General features: G+C 43.9%; 1 protein-coding gene across 2 annotated transcripts in view; it reads right to left on the bottom strand.

The window, feature by feature from the left end:
• CLDN10 (claudin 10) overlaps positions 1–16,238 on the bottom strand; it is a 23,892-nt gene extending 7,654 nt beyond the window's left edge. The window contains exons 1-4 of one of the 2 annotated variants that reach the window (XM_081815112.1): positions 15,934–16,238; positions 8,594–8,755; positions 8,424–8,505; positions 1,483–2,309 (exon numbers count right to left, since the gene is read on the bottom strand). In XM_081815112.1, coding sequence (XP_081671238.1) covers positions 2,231–2,309; positions 8,424–8,505; positions 8,594–8,755; positions 15,934–16,153 — 543 coding nt within the window. In that variant the 5' untranslated portion in view covers positions 16,154–16,238 and the 3' untranslated portion in view covers positions 1,483–2,230. Of the gene's footprint in view, positions 1–1,482; positions 2,310–8,423; positions 8,506–8,593; positions 8,756–15,933 lie in introns of those variants that run through there. The other variant, XM_081815111.1, reaches the window with a different exon arrangement.
• Between the last annotated feature and the right edge of the window lie 4,779 nt (positions 16,239–21,017).

The raw sequence follows: 21,017 nt of genomic DNA, 5'->3' as shown, positions 1-21,017 counted from the left end.
TATAAGTGCATGAATAGATTTTATATTAAAGAAGTATTCTCCAGGTGTGATCCACAAACACACATCCACCCCCCCCCCCTTATTCCACACTCTTCTTCTGGGGGCCCAGCTACTGGGCTGGGCTGTGGAGTGCCTGCCTGGGCCTGTGCGCCTCCCCACCTTGCTCCCAGTCTGGTTTCCCCCCACAAACCCTTCAGCGAATAGTTCTCTCCCACCGCCTGCAAGATGCCACAGGATTCCTCACCCACGGCTTCCCAGGAGGCTTACTTTAAAGTAGTAGCAGGCGCCTCCCAAGTGGTGGCTAAAGTAGGATGGGATAACTTAAATAATAAGCATCCACTTAAGTACACACGGAAACCTCATGGAGAATTCTCACATTCAGGAAATGCAAAATAAAGACTGACTTTTTGTTGGTGCCAATTCTAAATTGCTCTTCTGTGGCCAGATTAAAACAGACATGCATGCATGATCTTTCTGTGTGTTATGACTTATCAACAAGGTCATTCAGAATCCTACAAACGGCATATATTAATAACAGGTAACACTTATTGGTGACTTATCACATGCTGCTATGGTGAATATATGTTATATTCTTTGATCCTCTTAATACGGAGAAGCAGGAGGAACTAGAGCTCTTATCCAGACAGACAAACTGCATCTCCCTAAAGATCCCAGAGGAGCAAGGATGAGCCCAGGGGCCGAACAGAGATCTAACTCTAAAGCCTACCTCTTAGCCTATCTGCCGCCATCCCTCTCCAATGGCCTGTAAAGTGCACCATGAGTATCTTTACAGAAGTCCAATTCTTGCCAAGTATTCAGGGAAATTAAAAAAAAAAATCCACAGTGTAACTTAATAAATTAAACGTGTATCCCACATTAGCCAAGGTAACTTACAATCTAAAATAAGTATCTCCTGTCCCCAAAGTTTCATAGATCAATTCAAAAACAAATCTGTTGGGGCACCTGGGTGGCTCAGTCGGTTAAGCATCGGCCTTCGGCTCAAGTCACGATCCCGGGGTCCTGGGATCGAGTCCCGCATCGGGCTCTTGCTCAGCAGGGAGCCTGCTTCTCCCCCTGCCTGCCGCTCTCCCTCTCTCTCTGACAAACAAATAAATGAAATCTTTAAAAATCAAAAAACAACCCCCCCCAAATCTATTGTTTGGCAATGTCCATGCCACTGAGTTCCACTCATATGGACAACTGGGGGGTTTACTGGGCTTTCTTTGATTTCAGGTGAGAAAGGATGTGCTGAGTCCTGATGCTCAAAGCTGACGCAGTAGCAGGTCTGCACACAAACCGCGAAGTCTGCAGAGCGGACACCGCGGAGGGGCTGTGCTTCCAGACGGGAAATTCCTAAAACAATCAACGCTGCCTTGCACCCCCTGAGCACACGGCCCGTGGCTGAGCGCAGGTCAAGAATCCGTGTGTGCGCAGGTAGGTGTGCGTATTTGTTTGTGTTGAGACAAAAATATACAGATGAACTTGCAGCAAAAAAGCCTTGGCCAATTAAACGTGTATCCCACATTTTATTCGGGAGCCTCCACAGGCTTCCTGAAAGCATTTTAGAATCAACCAGGCATTGGGGGAGAGGTATGAGAAGGGTCTCTACAGTGTCCATACATTTGACAGCTTCAAGCAGCTGCATGTCTCTCACTCACCGCTATGACCGAGGTGATGAGAAAGAAAGAAGGAATTACTCAAGCCTTATTGCTTTTAAATGGTTCCATGCTAGGTCCCTTTCAAACCTGCCTTCCATCTGAGAGCCAAGCGTCTTACCACGGTTATCATTTCAATGTCTCCAACATTTCAAGCTCCATCTCTCTATGGCTAACCTCAATATACTACATTAAGGTAATGAATTGCAACATTGAGGTACTCTGCGTAAGGGTCATTATCCTTAAAAGTCATAGTTAACATTTACTGAGTCCTTACTATGTGCTGATGCACGGTTCTAAATCACTGAATATTTATTATCCCCACATTATAGATGAGGAACACAGGACCCAGAAAAGATAAGGACCTTCTTCAAGGTCACACAACAAGTAAGTGGCGGAGCTGGGGTTATCAGTCTTTTCCACAAGTGTACTCAGTCCTTCCCCTCCAGGAGAGATACAGACAGTCATATCCACTGCTGATGGACCATCCCTGCTGCAAATGTCCTGGAGCGTAGGCTAGGCACAAGAGATTCCAAAATGAGCAAGCTGTGGTCTCTGCTTGGAGATGCTCCTGGTCAGGCCTGGGAGAGGGCGCAGCAAGTGCGTGCAACAAACAGGAGCACGCAGGGGGGCACCTTCCCCAGAACGCACATCCTGCAGGATAAACAGGAGTTAGCCAGCATGTGAGAAAGAGAGGGAGAGGGAGAGGGGGCCTGGAGGGGGGCGGGGGTGAAGCAGAGTCACCAGAAAGCATGGCAGACTGGTAGGAATTGCGACTTCACGTGCCGGTCAGTCAAAACAAAACACAGGTACCAGACACTTGGTTTCCACGCGTATTTTGAAGTCACGCTAGCCTAACAAAAGCATCAGAGCCATTGTGGTGCTAGGACGTGGCCTGGGCCACTACTGAACACAGTGAAGGCTCAGAATAGCCCTTCTTAATATTTAACTGCTGAATTGTTTTGTTCTTAGTATCTGGCACGTCCATGGAACCCCTTATCCAAGAATCTGTGAGCTGTTTACCAACATTAACTCACTCTCCAAATAACCTTCTGAGTGGAGTAAGCTTAAATAAACAAACATCCATAATTCATTAAATTATAATAAGGACAAAAGAGAGAAGTCAAATATCATGGCAAGGTCACGTAGTGAGATCGATATTCCTTTGAACTTCACCCAGGAAAATGTGTAGTAGAAAGGTACTCCTTGAATTATCCATTGTTTGTTGAACTGGACAGATAACAAGGAGGAGAGAATTTATCAGAGAATAGACAGCCGTGTATTTCTAACTACTAAATAGCCACAATGGTGAAAAGACTTTACCCGAGAAAAGCTTAAATCCTAGAGCAGAAACTAAACATATGTCAGGAATGAGTGCTAGAGATAAATACGTCTCTGGTTTTTAAATACTCTGAGAATAACAGAAAAGCCTGGAGGATAAGGCCCAAATGTGAGAATATCTGAGCCAAAATATTAACAATAAATCTCTATACTAAAAGAGAATAAATCTAAGATTACAACGCCCTGTTTCCTCAATTAGGGCAATTGGTTCAATGCTCCAACCTTGCACGGATTTGGAAAGAAGTTTCTTTGTGTCAATAAATTCTTGCTTGGAACAGTTTATTTAAGAAAACAAATCAAGACCTTTAGGAAGCTTGTGGTTTGGACAACCAAGTGGTGGTGGGAATACCTGAATTAAATTTCATCTCCCTGGTTGGATGAATTATGCTAGGGGGTACCAGTTACCATAAGGTTGCAGGAAGGTAGACTTTTTTTTTGGATTTGGGAGGTTTTATTTTAATAAAAAGGATGAAGTTGGTTTGAACAGCCCAAAGGGAAGAGTTGGGAAATCGTTTCCAAAGCTTTGCAGGAGCCCATCCTGCAGTCATGAAACATAATCACAACTTGCATGAAAGCAAAGAAGCAAAACAAAAGCGAAAAAAAATGGGGAAATGGCAGAACATGACCACAGGCAGATGTCACTCTTGAAAGAACTGCAACTGTGTCAAGTGACAGCAGCCTGGGAGAAAGAACTTCCCAAATCGGTGGAGGGAGAGGAAGGGTTTCAGAATACAGAGCCACTGAGCAGACAGTGGGATGCTGTTTACATGGCTATGGCCCCGATCTTTACTCCAGCTACACTAGAAGCCCCTTGTTTTCTCTCATCAGTAAAGTGCCTACTGAGTTCTCTGCACATAGTAGGAACGGAGTAGGAACTTTGTTGATGAGCTTAGTCGTGTGTCTAACTTAGGCCACCAAGGTGGGGCCCTACATAGGAATGTCCCCGAAATCCACAGAGAAGATTCAATTAATATAGCACAGAATCTTAAGAAAAACAAAACAGCAACAACAACAACAAAACCAGGTTCTGAGCCCAGACTGTTTTCCAGTGCATTCTAGGGCTCGGGTATGGGGCAGCTACGATTTGCTCACCCGAGATGTCAGCTAGAGCCCATGGCAAGCAGCTGTCTTCACTGCCTTCCAAACGGCCAAACGCACACGCACCTACCTGTGCCTCAGTCATGCCTTCTAGGGCTGCAGGGAGAGAGGTCACTTGGTGGTAGCTGCTTTTAGGAAGAGGGGAATGGGATAAAGATGGGAAGAGACAAGTGAGTGTGCCTTCTTTTTCTCCTCTCTCCTCTCCACCGTGGGCTGAGACAACAGAAAGCTTTCCTGCTAATCCTGCAAGGACCAGCTCTACAGATTACGAATTTCACTTACCAGGCACAGGGCTAGACAGTGAGGGAATACATGTTTTCTGACCTCAAGGAGCTTACTCTCACCAAAGAAAGTTAGAACCTTCCTGCAGCTGTACCCTCCAAATCCCAGCCCACCGAGGGCTGCCCTGCGTTTAGCCTTGATTCTCCAACACATCCCTAAGTTCACGCACAAACCAAGTGACCGGCACCGGAGACTAAATTCTAGCAAATGCCTGCTGAGGCCAAATCAAAATCTTGCTTTAAAGATTCTACTTTAAGACCTATGAATTCGTTCATTTTGTGCAGATAGCCAGTTTCTAGCTCTTTTTTTTTTTGTAAAGATTTTTATTTATTTATTTATTTATTTGACAGAGAGAGAGAGAGAGAGCACGTGCAGGGGGAGTGGCAGGCAGAGGGAAGGGGAGAAGCAGGCTCTCTGCTGAGCAGGGAGCCCGACGAGCGGCTCGATCCCAGGAACCCGGGGTCGCGACCTGAGCTGAAGGCAGACACTTCACCGACTGAGCCACCCAGGCGCCCCCAATTTCTAGCTTCTTAATCTTTCTAATTTTCAGCTCTCTGTCCGCTACTAAAGCTGTTGATAAAAGATGAATCCAAGTGAGTTGATTTGCTGGCTTTTAGAGAAGTGCGTTTGTTCAAGGAAGCCTGTGAATTCCTGAAGAGGTCACCTGCCCCTTTCATGCCTCTTTTCTACCGTGATGGGTAATTAGAAGCTGATCACATTTACAACTCTCAGGCCTTGATAATTCCTTCATCCAAATGGACTGTATGCCTTTGTGTAAGGCACTGCTGGGGATGCAGATGTGAGTGAGCTCTTATTGCAAGGTGTTCTCAATATGCAGCAGTTTAATTAATGAAGTTTGTATTTCCTCTCAGTGTGTTGTGTGAAGGGCCTGTTATTTGTAAATACCACCGATTTATAAGCCCTGTTGTTTTTCAAAAAGCGCCTCGCTCTTGGGTTTTTAATTACATAAGGTAAATTGCCAAATTGCAGGTGTTACATTTTTAAGTCACTTCAGTTAATAAAAACATCTATAAAGATAAGCCACGTCTTAACTACTACACACAATTTAAAAAGGAATCTTAATAATAGCTAACACAATACAGTAATAGGGAACACAGTGTTTCCTCTTTTCTAATCAGTTTTTTTTTGTTCTTTTTTGTTTTTAAAGATTTTATTTATTTATTTGAGAGAGAGAGAATGAGAGAGAGCACACGAGAGGGGTTGGGTCAGAGGGAGAAGCAGACTCCCCGCCGAGCAGGGAGCCCGGTGCAGGACTCGATCCAGGGACTCCAGGATCATGACCTGAGCCGAAGGCAGTCACTCAACGAACTGAGCCACCCAGGCTCCCTCTAATCAGTTCTAAGCATATATATATATATACATATATATGTATATATATATATATATATATATATACACACACATACACACTCTCCAAATTCCCATATTAACTCTACGAGCAGAGTGCCATTATTATCTTGATTTTACAGATGAGCTTGTAGACAGAACATGCATAGGGAGAGAGAGGAATGCCGACAGGTCATTAGGGGGAATGGGATAGTTCAATGTTGCACCAACAATATGGAAATGAGGAAAACCTCTCAGAGTCCATAATCACTGAACTAAGTTTAACCAAAATCTAAAAGAAAATCAGAAATTCCAATGCACCAAACTGAATTAGATGACTGAGCATATAGTAAGCAGTGAAAAAAAAAAAAAATCACACAAAGGACAGGCTTAAGTTATGGGGCATATATGAGTTAGCCTTGACCTTTTGAGGAAAAATGAAAACGATTTTTTTTTAAGATTCTGACAAAGATATCCTTAATAATTGTCAGGAAAATAAAGACAGCAATGTATAACAGATAATCCATAAAAGTGAGCAATGTCTTGAATAAAATAAACCATGAGAAATAGTTTTGTTGTATATTTAGGATCCGAAATAAAAATATGTCATTTAAGGAAAATTATATTTCACTTAATATCATTAACATGCTTCCTATCTTCAGGAGCACGGTCTCAGTCTTCATCTCAATGTCCAGTGTCATGTACACGTGTGCAAATCTCATCATCAAACATTAGTTAAGAGAAAATTTATAAATCAGAACACATTTTTCCAACATAGGCAGGGGAGTAAAAATTATACTGGGGTCTAAAACAGTTATTTTTGTTTCCCATTTAATAAAATTTAAAATAGTTTTTAAAAACATACAAAAGAAACTCCCGCGATGAAAAATATATATAGCATACACTCACAAAAATTATGAAATCTAGCATTGTAAATCATGCGTCACAGAGCAAGCATGCCTGGTTTGGCTCCCAGTCCAATCAGACGATACTGGTTTAGTCCAGGTTCCCTTGCACACATTAACTGCACACATTCATTTTCAAAAAGGTCGTACCAAGAGAACCTACCTTATCAGGCTGTTGCAAGAATAAAATAAAATATGGGCGCCTGGGTGGCTCCGTTGGTTAAGCGACTGCCTTCGGCTCAGGTCATGATCCTGGAGTCCCTGGATCGAGTCCCGCGCCGGGCTCCCTGCTCGGCAGGGAGTCTGCTTCTCCCTCTGACCCTCCTGACCCTCCCCCCTCTCATGCTCTCTCTCTCTCAAATAAATAAATAAAATCTTTAAAAAAAGAATAAAATAAAATAGAAGAAGAATATTTGCCATGCTCTGCTTGGTACATGGTAGGGGCTCGACATGTATTAGCTACTATTTTCATTATATTTCATTATATAAGCATCCAATATTTATGAATAAAAGACACTAAAGACAGAACTAAAAAATCAATTCCCTGAAGATTCTTAAATCCACCAGAAAAGAAAGGAATGCACACCTAACCAGCAATTTTAGTAATTTTTTTTTAAAAATTCTGTAACACTTGACCTGAAGACTGAAAGAGCATCACCAGCCCAGCTGCTAACTATCCACATGCATGCAGATGTGGCTTTCTACGGAAGTACGTGGGTATATTGTCGTGGAAGACAAAATACTGCATACATTATTATTTCTAATTTGGTATCCCTGGGGTTTTCCCAAGGCAAAGAAATAAGCCTAGGGAAAGTGTAAAAACCAATGGCCCATAGTTAAGGAAACAAACACCTCCAACAAACTGACCTGTAAATGCCGAGCCGTTCTCCTGCAACCCGGACTGGTCACATCTGGGGGGTGTCTGTGCCGTTACAGAGCATTTTTTAAAAACCCTGCATCATGTACAGTTGTTTTTTTGTTTTTTGTTTTTTTAAGGATTTTTTATTTATTTGATAGAGAGAGAGCACAAGTAGGCAGAACAGCAGGGAGAGGGAGAGGAAGAAGCAGGCTCTCCAACGAGCAGGGAGCCCGACGTGGGGCTCGATCTCAGGACCCTGGGATCATGACCCGAGCCGAAGGCAGCCGCTTAACCGACTGAGCCACCCAGGCGCCCCTGGTTGTTTTTTTTTTAAATAAAGGTTTATCAGGTGGAGCTTGTCAAGGAGCTAATTTCAAAGGCTAACTAAAAATGAAAAAAATGATACTTCATTAAGATGTCGTTAACAGATCTCTAATCTTCGGGAGCAAGGTCGCAGTTCCCATGTCAGTGTTTGAAACCATGATGGACTCTGGCCCACATACCAGCAGCTGACAAATATCAATCTGGGTGGACATCAGTCAAGGCCAGCCCTTCATTTCCTGTTATCACACATCATCATTCTTTCCTACCCCGCTCACACCTCTCTTCCACTTTTCCTCTACTTGATCCGAACTGAATGATGTCCAGTGGACGAAGTTTAGAATTTTAAATCCTGTGCCTTGAGCTTTTTAGAGACAAGACTCTACGTGACACCTTGCAGAGCCAAGGTGGGGGTAAACTTCGACGTAACTAAATGCATCCTTTGCCAACGCAGCACAGAATATGTTTACTCTTGAAATGATGTCATCAAATACGATTGATCAAAGTGTCTCACTTTCGTGCGCCGTGTAAGGAATTTATGTATTTTATTTTGGAAGATTAATCTGCATACATTTCCTGTAAGCTAGAAACAGACAGATTGAGAAGAGTACTTACTTCTGCTCAACAAAGAGAGGATCAAAGAATTCCGTTGTGATTTTGTTTGCATACAGGGAACAACCGGTCATTGAGCACAACCCTACAAAGTATCAGAAGGAAAGTATCATGGTTAGTGTCCTTTCATTAACATCGTGAAGTACCTTGTTTGGGAGAAAGTTACTATTTACCTGACAGTATGAATACAATCCCAGCCAAACAAGCAATTTTAGCTTTGGCTTTATCTGAGCCTCCGACTTTGGTACACTTCATTCCAAACAGGGCAAATATGGAACCAAAAAAGCCCAGACTGACAGCAGCAATCATAAGTCCTCTACATGCCTGGATATAACCTGCAATTAGAATAGGTCATCTACATTAACAGAAAACATGTGGCTATCCAGGGAGAAATCCCCATTTTCTACTGTCCTTCTGAATGATTGCTCCTGTTTTCTGAAAAAATAACCATCATCGTAAGACAAGCAAGCAAGGAAAGCAAATTCATCTATATGGACTGCCTGTCTGTTCTATGTCACACACTTCTAAGATCGGCGTGTGCATAATCCTCAGGACAGATCCCTCGAGCACTGGTATTCCCACATTCACGGGTAAGGACATGGAAGCAGCAGAGGTTCTAGGATACACCAGAGATGAGTCAGTAAAAGACTGAAACGGATTCCACCCAGTTCTGACTACAAAATCCTTCTCCATAAGAAACATCGTCTGCCACTATCTCAACCCTCCTACTCCTTTGCACACTGGACCTTCTAAATGGATGTTTTAATGGTTTTGACATTATAAAATTTATAATTGGGCAGCACGGCATTCCGATATTAGTGAAAGCTTATAAATGAGACCAACTGGAATCCCATGATAAACCATGATGAGTCTAAATCAGGAAGTATTTTAATGACATTTTATTATTTTCAGGGCACACAGAGGAAAACTGGGTTTAGAAAAGCAGGGTTGTTTTCTTTTTTTTTTTTAAAGATTTTATTTATATATTTGACAGAGGGAGACAGTGAGAGCAGGAACACAAGCAGGGGGAGTGGGAGAGGGAGAAGCAGGCTTCCCGCCGAGCAGGGAGCCCAATGCGGGGCTCGATCCCAGGACCCTGGGATCGTGACCTGAGCAGAAGGCAGACGCTTAACGACTGAGCCACCCAGGCGCCCCAAGCAGGGTTGTTTTCTAAAGGAATATTCCATCGTTATGAAATTAACCGTGTACATTTAAATGGATGCTTTCCAAGCCCCCGAAAACCTCGTTGATTGGGTTGTCTGATCATCTTCTGACCCCACCCATTTTCCTAACCACCTATTCTTATTTGCAGAGCCAAGGTGGGGGTAAACTTCGACGTGGCTTTTGTCCAGACTCTAACAAATTCTAAAGCAATAGAATTTAAACCCGTAAATTTTAAGCACATAAGGTCATTTTCATTTCAGCCTGAAACAGTGCCATATTTCAATCTGAAATAGTGATGACATATACCAGGCTTAAGTAAACATTTGTTGAGTAAATGAACATGTGTGTACATCAGGCTTACGTATGGAACTAAATTTTCTTATTTGAAAAAACTCATAAATACAGCAAGTCATTTACTGTTAGTGTTCTGGCAAAGTCTACAATAAATAATAATTCTAAGACTACAGTAATTATAAATTCAAGAAATGATGCTGACAGGTCGCCTCCAGCCCATGTTCCTTTGAAATGAAATTTTAAGTTTCAATCCTATTGCTAGGATCCAGTCTGAAGAGTACACAGAAGATGCTCTGTTTAATTGCAACAAATCTAGGCCTCCACAAATGTAGACAGCAATGACAATGATCTATTTTATAATGTGAACTACTTCCAGAGACAAAGCAGTTCTACTGGTTGTAAGGCTATTAAAAACAGCAAAACAAATTTATTATTAGTACAACAGGATAAAGGAGGCTTATTTTGGTAGCAATAATCATGCTGCAGGGCTATCTGGGTCTCTGCTGCCAAAGACTGACCCAGGTTTTTTATTTGTATTTATTTATTTATTTTAAAAGATTTTATTTATTTATTTGACAGAGGGAGACACAGCGAGAGAGGGAACACAAGCAGGGGGAGTGGGAGAGGGAGAAGCAGGCTTCCCACCAAGCAGGGAGCCCGATGCGGGGCTCGATCCCAGGACCCCAGGATCATGACCTGAGCCGAAGGCAGACGCTTAACGACTGAGCCACCCAGGCGCCCCTGACCCAGGTTTTTTAAAAAATTTCAACCCTCAGTCCCCCAGCCAGACCCCAGGGGGCAGGCAGAAGCACAGACAGACAGGAAGGCTGTTAACGTTAGTCCCTCAGTAAGATTAAAGAACATCTATCAAGATAACCACAACTGGCTCATCATTTACCACCAGAGCTCCTGGGACTGTGCGGTTTCATTTTTTTCAGAGATTTACTGTAATCTCTGGTTTTGAGGTATGTTAGCTGACTCACTGCAGTCACCAAGCAGACAAAACAGCGTGTGTGAGAGGTAGCCTCTATAATATATGCATAAAAAAATTATCCTAGAAAACTTCAGCATTTACTTTAGTAATCACACAGGCTTGATGAACAGAAAAAGCAGGAGCCTGGCAAAAGGCTAAATCCTACAATCTGATCATTTAGAACACGGAATGTGTTTTCCCAGATGTAAATGGTGGTAAGAATCTCAGGCTGGGGCATTCAATCCTTAATATGACTTAATATGAAAATACCAGTAGTCTTTAAACTTTATTCAACCGTTTACTCATAATACTTCTTTCTGAGGTTCTCACTCTGTTCTCCTGTCTCAGCCCTCAGGCCTGCAGCAGGACTGGTCTCCTGGAACAAGCAGGAGAGGAGAAATACTGTGTCTGAAGTGCTCAGGTCCTTCCTCAGTACCAACCAGAACCCTCCAGCCTCCAACAGCAGGGGTAACCCGCTAACCCACTGCATGCACAAAGGCACCTGACCAGCAAATCACTGGCTACATTTTCTGAAACAGGGAGCAAAGAGCAGGGATTGGGGTTCTCCGCAGGATAAAGCACCCCCTGGCTGTCGGCTGTAGACGGAATCCGGGTGTTGGGAAGCCCGGGTTGTGTAAATTCAGGGCTACCAGTCCTTAAAACACCCATAGACGCAGGCCTTAGGTGACTTCCAACAAACTCAAGAGTTTATCTTTTGCAAGGCAGACCTCTACAACCTTGCTTTTTAACAGTCCCAGAGGGCAAAACTTGTAAGTAACACCATCGAGTGAAGTGGCAGTAAAAACCTAGTCAAGGAGGCCATTATTTTTGACAGGTCTAATTTACTGACACCTTTAATAGCTAATTAACACATTAAAGTGCTGAGGCATGAACATATTTACTTAGAAGTTCTCTGCCATATAATTTATAGTTAACTCTCTTGGAAGAAACGGCAAACATTCCCACTAACAAAAATAGATGGCATGTACTAAAAACAACCTGGCTGAAAATGATTCTCAGATGAAGTTCACGCAGTGCTTTGAAAGGAATAGGAGCTGGAGATAAACAGAACTCGCTAGCTTGTTCAAATTTTCAATTAGTTAAAATACAGGGACTTTAAATTAATGAATTCCATTGGAGGAAACCTTCAAGGTGTCCCTTAAAAGTTAAGTGATTTCCAAATGGTGTGTGCCTTATTTTACATTTCAAAGGAGCAAAAATGAAAACACCCACTTGGTGGAGACAACTCCCTAGTAGCAGCCAGAGCGAGTTGCTGGATAAAGGGGAGAAAAAACAATGTGCTTTTCTTATGCAGGTAGCTTTGTGTACTTTTTGCAAATCCTCTGAAAGAGGAGTGGAACGGGAGGAAGGCATGAACTCTGAGGCTCAGCTCTGGATCTTCTACTTATTTACCTTCTGTGTGTCCTGATTACATGACCTTCTCTCTCTTGAGCCTCAGTGTTCTCATCTGTAAAACAGGGAGAAAGCACCTCCTTCAAAGGACGAACCATAGAAACATTGTCTGGTGAGTGATAAGAAACTCACCAAAGCTTCCCTTCTATCATACTAAGATGGATTCTAAGCAGAACTTGGAGTTGGCGTCTTAACATAAAATTAAATCTACACATTTGGCTTTCCTCGGCCTCATTTTCCTTATAGGGAAGTGGGGGTTACGATGATAACACCCTGAGGATAAGGAATCAGAGCTTTGACCTCATGTAGAAAATTCGGAAAAATGTCTCCATCATCTGCATCCAAGAAGCTCCTGCTACCTAAGACTAGAGAGAGCTGTGAGCCTTCTCACTTCCTTCTTGCATTCTCTTTTCAGTCTAGAGCTTCTGCCTGGCTTAAGGGGAGGACTGGCTTGCTCAGGCCTGTGGTCACCGGGGCCTACAGTAATGCAGGCTTCTCTGCCACTTCAGCGAGGTGTCAGGAAGTCCAATGTGCAACGTGATATGACTGCAGAACCAGCATCCCACGGAGGCCCCTGCCCTGGGGAACACAGCAGCGAGCTGACAGAGGGGCCTGCTCTGGAAAGGTCAGCTTACAGGAGGGGGCATCAACTCCTCTCCACCTGAAAACAGAGCTGTGTGATTAAGCCCCCCAGAATGTTATTCTGAGAGACACAGAAAAGTAAGGCTTATCACTTTGGGATAGGCAATGCCTTCTTAAGCCACAGAAGGCAGACGCAGCAGGAAGAAACTGATAAATCTGATCACAGTACACATTTCAAAGTTTTGTATAAGAAAAGGCATCGTAAATTTAAAGACAAGCTAGGGCTGAGATTGCAACATATGTAACAAATCAAGGATGGACATCCAGAATTAAAAAAAAAAGACAAATCATTTATGGGCACTAGGCTGGCTCAGAGTCAGAAGACTCTTGATCTCGGGAGTTGTGAGTTTGATCCCCACGCTGGGTGTAGAGATTGCATGGATAGAGAAATAAACTTAAAAAATGATCACTTAGGGGTGCCTGGCTGGCTCAGTCGGTGGAGCCTGCGACTCTTGACCTTGGGGTTGTATGTTTGAATCCCACACTGGGTGTACAGATTACTTAAAAATAAAATCTTAAAAATCATTTATATTAAGAGGAAACAACAGACTGTGGGCATAAGATATAGACAGGCAATGTCTGAAAGAGAAAGAAAGTGGTCAATAAACACATGATAAGATGGTAAAAATCACTGGTAAAAACTAGGGAAATACCAATGAAAATGATAACATGATACTATGTCACCCATGATGCTGGATGAAAAACTTAGTGGTGAGAATGCAGACAAACGGACATTCTCATATGCTGTTGGCGGACTGTAATTTGGCAGTATAAACTGAACATTAAAATGTATCATCTACTGCCCTGACAGTACCATTTCTCAGTATCTACTTCACAGAAATACACATGTGCACAAAAAGATGAATATGAGGATTTTCCGTACAGCACTAACAACAACGAAATGCTGGAAAGGGTCCATTGTCCAACAATGAGAAAGTGGTTTTCAACAAACCAGTCTGTCCAGACTTACGAATACTATGCAGTCGTTAAAAAGAGTTACTTCTGTATGTCTTGGCTTGGAAAGATATGTTTTTAATTTTAGAACATTGTAGAACAATAGGGAATATGAAGTCATTTGTGTTTTTTAGGGTCATTTTCTTTTTCTTTTTTTTTTTTTTTTTAAGATTTTATTTATTTGACAGAGAGAGACATAGCGAGAGAGGGAACACAAGCAGAGGGAGGGGGAGAGGGAGAAGCAGGCTTCCCGCCGAGCAGGGAGCCCGATGCGGGGCTCGATCCCAGGACCCTGGGATCATGACCTGAGCCGAAGGCGGACACTTAACGACTGAGCCACCCAGGCGCCCCTAAAGTCATTTTCTAGACATATGAGCACACATGAAAGGTCGTTTTGCAAGTTGGGTTGTACATAAATGTCACTCCTTTCTTTTCTCCATCCTCAACTCTCTCCAAAGCCTCATAATTGAGGGCTATGCCCCCCTCCCTCCTCACTACCTGACCTGCCCCCAAGTCTCCCTGCCAACTTCACTCTCACCTCAGATACATAATGTGACAACTTCGCCATTCTGCACCCCATCACTCTTCACGGAGCATTTATTTCTCACTCCTCTCTCTCGTCCCCCAGCTGTCTTACAGAAGGAAGCAGACGCATCTGGCATACTATCTCAGGTAACAATACAGTTAACAGCAGAAGAATGCACTTAGGGCAGTAATCATCAATCCAAATTCCTGAATGTAAACCACACAAACAAGAGCCTGCCTGTTCAGAGCATCTACCTGAATGTGTGCACTACAGAGCACAGGAAATTCAACAGTAATTCTAAGGGATCAACAGTGTCCCAGCTACTTCTTTTACACAACAGGACGAAGACCTGGGTGTCACCCATCTAAAACCAGGCACATATTCCTGTTTATATGGAAGTTCTATCAAATACCACATTGAGCAACAGTTTGCTTTTCATGGCAAGCACCATCTTAAGGGAATTAATTCTTGTCTTTTATTGAATCAGCTATGCAAATAAAAACAGGCAGTGGAATAATAAAACTTTTTTTGAAAAAGGAAAGAAAACACCTCAAAACTATAGAGATAATGCAAATGAGTATCCTTAACATTACCGCGGCATCTATTTAGTCATGTGCTGTAAAATCCTGGAAGAAATGAGCCTAGAATTTAAGCAGTCATTGTAACCGCGTTGACATCTACTGTTCTCTTGAAACTAACACACAGCCAGTTTTCTATGTGACCATCCACCTGTCGCTCTAATGCAATTCAATATAGAACCCAACTAAAAAGAACAAAGCAGAAAGCAATCTACAAAAGAACAACAGGAGACCCGGAGAGCAGATGAGGGCACGGACACAGACCTTGGCAGTCTCTGGCACAAGATTCTTGCTAGCTGGATTCTCTACCCACTGCAGCATAGGCAAGGGCTATTTATTTGCATAAAACTTGGAGGAAGCATTAAAGCCCAGGAGGACACATTCGTTGAAGCGTGGGGTTGTTGTTGTTTTTTTCCCTGGAGTGGGGGGTGGGGGGAGGTGGGAATGGGATGACACTCCCTGCAATATGTTACTTTTTCCCTTGCCTATTTTTAAAACTAACAAAATGCTTAAAGGGAGTTGAGGACAAGCAAATTCGGCTTTGACAAGCCGATGATACCACTTTAATCAGGATCCAGCTCGTTCGGGGAGTGCTGGGTGAAGGAGATAAGCGTGACTCCATGGCCTAACAGTCCCCGAGAGATGGGGATCCCGGAACCATGTCCTCGACTCTCAGGACTGCAAAGGTGCTTCCCTCCGCCCCCCTCACCGACGCCTGAGTCGCCCACCCCACCCAGGTGTGTCCCCCTCTCCCGCCCCGGGGTGCCGGGCTCAGGCAGGCGCCCCCGAGGGACACGCGTCCGGGCACGGCGACGACGGGCATGGGGGCTCTCCGTGGCTCCCTCAGGCTCGGAGGGGTCCGGCCCGGGAGTCCCGCCGGGGGGGGGGGGCGGATCACGGGGCCAAGAGGGCACCCCGCCTGGCCGGGCAGGAGCGAGGGCCGGGGGCAGGGGCCGAGGGGATGCAGACCGTCCAGCGCCAGCATGGAGGGGAAGTCCTTGCAGTTGGAGACGCCCGTGGAGTCGGTAACGCACGTCTTCCACAGGTTGGCCCAATAGGTGGCGGTGGTGATGACCGTGCCGTCGATGGTGGACACCTTCCAGTAGTCGGTGGGCAGCGTGGAGGACACCAGCACCCAGCCCGAGATGGAAACCATGAAGGCGATGATCTCCGAGGCCGTGCTCGCCATGCCGCCGGCTGCAGCCGCGCTCGCGCTCTCGCTTCCACTCGGCGCCAAGGCCCCCCGCGCTCCCCGCCCCGCCCCGCCCCGTCCCGTCCCGCCCCGTCCGCGGACCGGCGCTAGGGGGCGCGCACGGGCCCGAAGCCAGGACGCTCCCTCCCCGGCCGAGAGGGCTGGCGCGGAGCTCTTAGGCTCGCTGCCCGGGTTCTCTCCAACCAGCTGGCCCGGCGCCTGCGGTCGGGGGGAATGTGGCCTGCGCGCCCCTCGCCCCCAGCCCCCGTGTCTCAGGGCTGGGACCGTGGAAAGCTGCTATCCTGTTGGACAGACTGGCAGCAGGATGTGGACAATCTGCTGCGTCCCACCCCCACCGTCACCCCTCCACCTTCCTAGCCCTACCCCTGGCAAATAGCTTGGCTTCTAGAGTGTAAAAGCAGAGCAGAAAAAGCCTTTTGTGCGGCGCCTGGGTGGCTCAGTTGCTAAGCATCTGCCTTCGGCTCAGATCATGATCCCAGGGTCCTGGGATCCAGCCCCGAATTGGGCTTCCTGCTCAGCGGGGAGCCTGCTTCTCTCTCTCCCGCTCCCACTGCTTGTGTTCTCTCTCTCTGCGTCAAATAAATAAATAAAATCTTAAAAAAGAAAAAGCCTTTTGTGAGCTCCGAAAGGACACGGCCTGAACTCTAAAGGTTTTCATGCTCCGCTCATTTGCGTGACCCTGTTCAGCCTGTCACGGAGGGATGACTGCAGTTCTGGGCTTGAAATCGGCCTTGCCCTAAAATCCTGCAGTTCTTTTTGGCCCCATGATATGCAGAGTCATTGTAAAGAGGTGTGTGGCAGAGGCCTAAATTCAAGACATCAGCATATGCAGAGCACAAGCTCCATCGGAGCCTTCTCTGCAATTTCCATCTTGAATGTTCCAGCCACAAAGCTGGCCTGCTTGTGCTAATGCACTAAGCGTAGGACGTGCATTTAAGACATTTTGCCTGTACGGTCCTGTCAGGCTCCCAGTTCTGTGAGTCTATTCTATCAGCTGATGGCTCTATCACAGTGGAAACTGTTCCGTATCTTGTTTTACTTTGTTTTAGGACTACCACCTTTTGCACCTAAATGAAGAATAAACTCATTCATTTCTTCATTGCTGTCTCGAGTTAAACAGAAAGATCAAGGTGTCCTTTCAGTTTCTGAGGTCACAAATCTGGGCATAAATGACAGAACAAAGACACTGGCTTTACTGTGGGGTTATTATTTGTCCATTTAAAGTTCTTGCAGTTCTTGGTATGAGCTTTCAGGATTCACTTCTTGCCAAAAGTAACCAAAGATCTAAGACCTATAAATCAGTCCTCTACACTAAAGCTAGTTGCTACCCCTGTGTTTCACATTTTCACTCATTGTGAAGAGTTTCTCAATTCCTCTTTGTCACTCTTTTCTAATATCTATATTTTTTTATTTTAATTCCAGTGTAATTAACATATAGTGTTAATATTAGTTTCAGGTGTACAATATAGAATTCAACAATTCTATACATTGCTCAGTGCTCATCACGGTAAGTGTGCTCTTGTCACTTTTTGTTTTAACCAATGGGTGCGGAATGAAATTAGAAGTGATTAGATGTCTGTGAAGAAAAGAGGAGGTTGGACTATAGAATCATCAAAATTTACATTTGGAAGACCATTCGAGACCATTAGGACACACTCCACACTCAGCCCAATTATTCTATTTCTTGAGATGTTTTTTTTTTTTAAGATTTTATTTTTGTTTATTTATTTGACAGAGAGACAGTGAGAGAGGGAACACAAGCAGGGGCAGAGGGAGAGGGAGGCTTCCCGCTGAGCATGGAGCCCGATGCGGGGCTCGATCCCAGAGTCCTGGGATCATGACCTGAGCCGAAGGCAGACGCTTAACGACCGAGCTGCCCAGGCACGCCCCTTTCTTGAGATTCTTGAGATTCGGTTCATGCTAAAACTTCAGGCCCATGAGGTTCAGTGCATGTGTTCTGGTTTGGTTTTGTATTGTGTTGACAGCCTTTTAGAAAGTTTTTCTGTGGGGCGCCTGGGTGGCTCAGTTGGTTGAGCGACTGCCTTCGGCTCAGGTCATGACCCTGGAGTCCTGGGATCGAGTCCCGCGTCGGGCTCCCTGCTCAGCAGGGAGTCTGCTTCTCCTTCTGACCCTCCCCCCTCTCATGTGCTCTCTCTCTCAAATAAATAAATAAATAAAAATTAAAAAAAAAAAGTTTTTCTGTATAATGAACACAAACCTATCTTTTTCTTTTTTCTTTTTTTTAAGATTTTATTTATTTACTTGAGAGACAGAGCACAGAGGGAGAGGGAGAAGCAGACCCCTGCTGAGCAGGGAGCCTGATGCAGTGCTCAATCCAAGGACCCCAGGATCATGACCCAAGGGGAAGGCAGATGCTTCACTGCCTGGGCCACCCAGGCGCCCCAAACCTGTCTCTTTCTCTTCCAGCCAAATGCCGTCATCTGTGCTGAAACAACACAGGGCAAGTCCTACTCTTGAGCCATGCAACAGCCCAGGGAACTGTGTTGTGTGTGCATGGTCATGTCATGCTTCGTAGGAATGGGAATAGGGTGAAGATGGTGTGCATATGGGTGGGAAGCAGCCATGGTTCCATCTCTATACTGCTCTGGGTCCCACCTTGTCCTGGTGTGTCAAGCTTAAAAACAGTTTGGGAAGCACCTGGCACCCCTCATCTTTCTCATCTTTGCTGCCATTCAAATTGATCACCTTTGACTATTGACTACAAAGTGTCCACTATTCTTTTGTATGATGTGCCTTTTTAACAAGCTTTTATCATCTCGTTTCTTTCCCTCCAGTGTATTTCCACTATTATTTCTCTGCCGTATTCTTTTCTGACTGATATGCCTATTTCTAAACCAGTTTACTATTCAGAAAACACAAAAAGTCATGAACCAGGACATTCCCTATGGAGTTTCCTAAAATTCAAAATTGCACAAATTTTGGTTTTGTACTTTATTTCGAGCCTTGTTTGAGAGTCTCTTTGTGTCTTCCTCCTGGTAGGTACTCACTAGATTCATTGATTCTTTTTTTTTTTTTTTCCCCAGACAAAACCCTGAGTCACTTTTGACACACAGAAAAGTATAGTATTGTGACTCTGAAGACTCAAGCAGTTTCTAATTTTTCAATAGGTTGGTTATAAATTTCATTGTTTGGAAGCAAAAGCTCATTGTTTGTTTTAAAAAAAGAACTATGAAGAATGGTTTGGTGTTTTAGACCAGCCCCTGAATGTTTATCTAACAGATTATATAGCTTTCCCTATTGTACTTAAAAAAAATCCATAAACCCAGGGGTGCCTGGGTGGCTCAGTCAGTTGAGTGGCTGACTCTTGATTTCCACTCAGGTCATGATCCCAGGGTACTGGGATCGAGCCCCGGGGCAGGCTTCACGCTCAGCGGAGAGCCTGCTTGTGGATTCTCTCTCTCCCTCTGCCCCTCCCCTTGCTCATGTGGGCTCACTCTCTCTGTCTCTCTCTAAAATAAATAAATAAATCTTTAAAAAAAAAAAATCCATAAACCCAGATCACCATTGCAACATAGTTTCCAGAGGAAATAAATTCGGAATTCCAACTTAGAACTCCAAGAAAGACTTTCTCTCTCTCTGCTGCATCACCAGACCATTTAAGCCCAGAATCTCTAGGGGTAGCTCTGGGAGTGAGTTTTCCAAAGCTTCTAATGTATAATCAGGCTGGGAACCACAGCTCTGACTGGTTGAGATGCATATATATGCATATAAATTGTTAATTTAGTAAAGCAGATGGTGTGCATTATAGAGAGAAAGAATATTAATCTCTTGGTTGAAAACTTCGAAAAAAGAAATATTCTTTTACTGTAGAGACTATAGCCCACAATTTCAACTTCAAAGGGGTTGAAAATACCTTAAGGGATCCATAAATTAAGACCTGGATGACAGCACTATTAGCTCCTTTGCCCACTGAAAAAGACTAGGGTCGTCACGCCTGTGGATTTGATTCATTTCTTTTACTTTTATCCTTTGTCCGTTGTATAAGGTTGGACAACCTAAACTCTTTTCTTTTTCTTCCCTGGCACCTACGGCATAATTGCCAAAAAGTTCTGTTTTAGAGCCCACAAATGCCTGACCAAAAGATGAAAATGTTAACTTCCTTTAGTCCCTAAAGAATATTATGTGATGAGTCAAGCATTTATTTTAAAATGTCTTCTGTCGTAAGCATTTCAAAACCTGTTTAGTCAGAAGAAACCTGAGTATAGTACAGACAACAACGTAATTCAACATAAGAATATCTAGAAAATGAAAACAGGCTGAATAGAGATTTTTTAAAATCTCTAAATAAATGGCCTGTTTCACTTTAAGATTATAGAGTCCCAAATAACCTTTGCAGTTAATCTGCAAACCCATTTACAGAGTACCTTTCCACTGATAAATGTTTCCTTATTTTCTTTAGGATTCAGTTCACTGAAATTTTTATTTAATTATTCGTGACAATCTACCCTTAATTTGAATATAAGGTGAATACAGCTAGAAAGTTACTTCTCCAAACTATTCAGAGTAACATCTTAATTAACAATAATCTGGTCTTTACAAAAAAACTGTAGATTTTTTCCAAAATGAAAATGCTAATTTATCTATAAATTAATAAATCTGACATGGAGACAGCTAACGTCCTGAAATATATTCTGAATCTTTCCACTTTTGAGACCTAAACCACTGAGATTAGCATTGGAAGTTATTTCTTTGGCATTATTATGGTTATTGAGAAAAAATAGAGGACCCCCCCCCAGGGTTGTTCAGTAGGAGTGAAACCAGCTTAGCCGACTAAACGGGAGATTTGCAGAAATTCTTGAGATTCAACTCACCTGCCAAA

This window comes from Leptonychotes weddellii, chromosome 3 (genome assembly GCF_054177405.1).
Source record: "Leptonychotes weddellii isolate Sample4059 chromosome 3, ASM5417740v2, whole genome shotgun sequence".
Classification (NCBI taxonomy): Eukaryota; Metazoa; Chordata; class Mammalia; order Carnivora; family Phocidae; genus Leptonychotes; species Leptonychotes weddellii.
The sequence above is the reverse complement of the archived record's forward strand: the minus strand, read 5'-3'. Positions and strand labels throughout refer to the sequence as shown.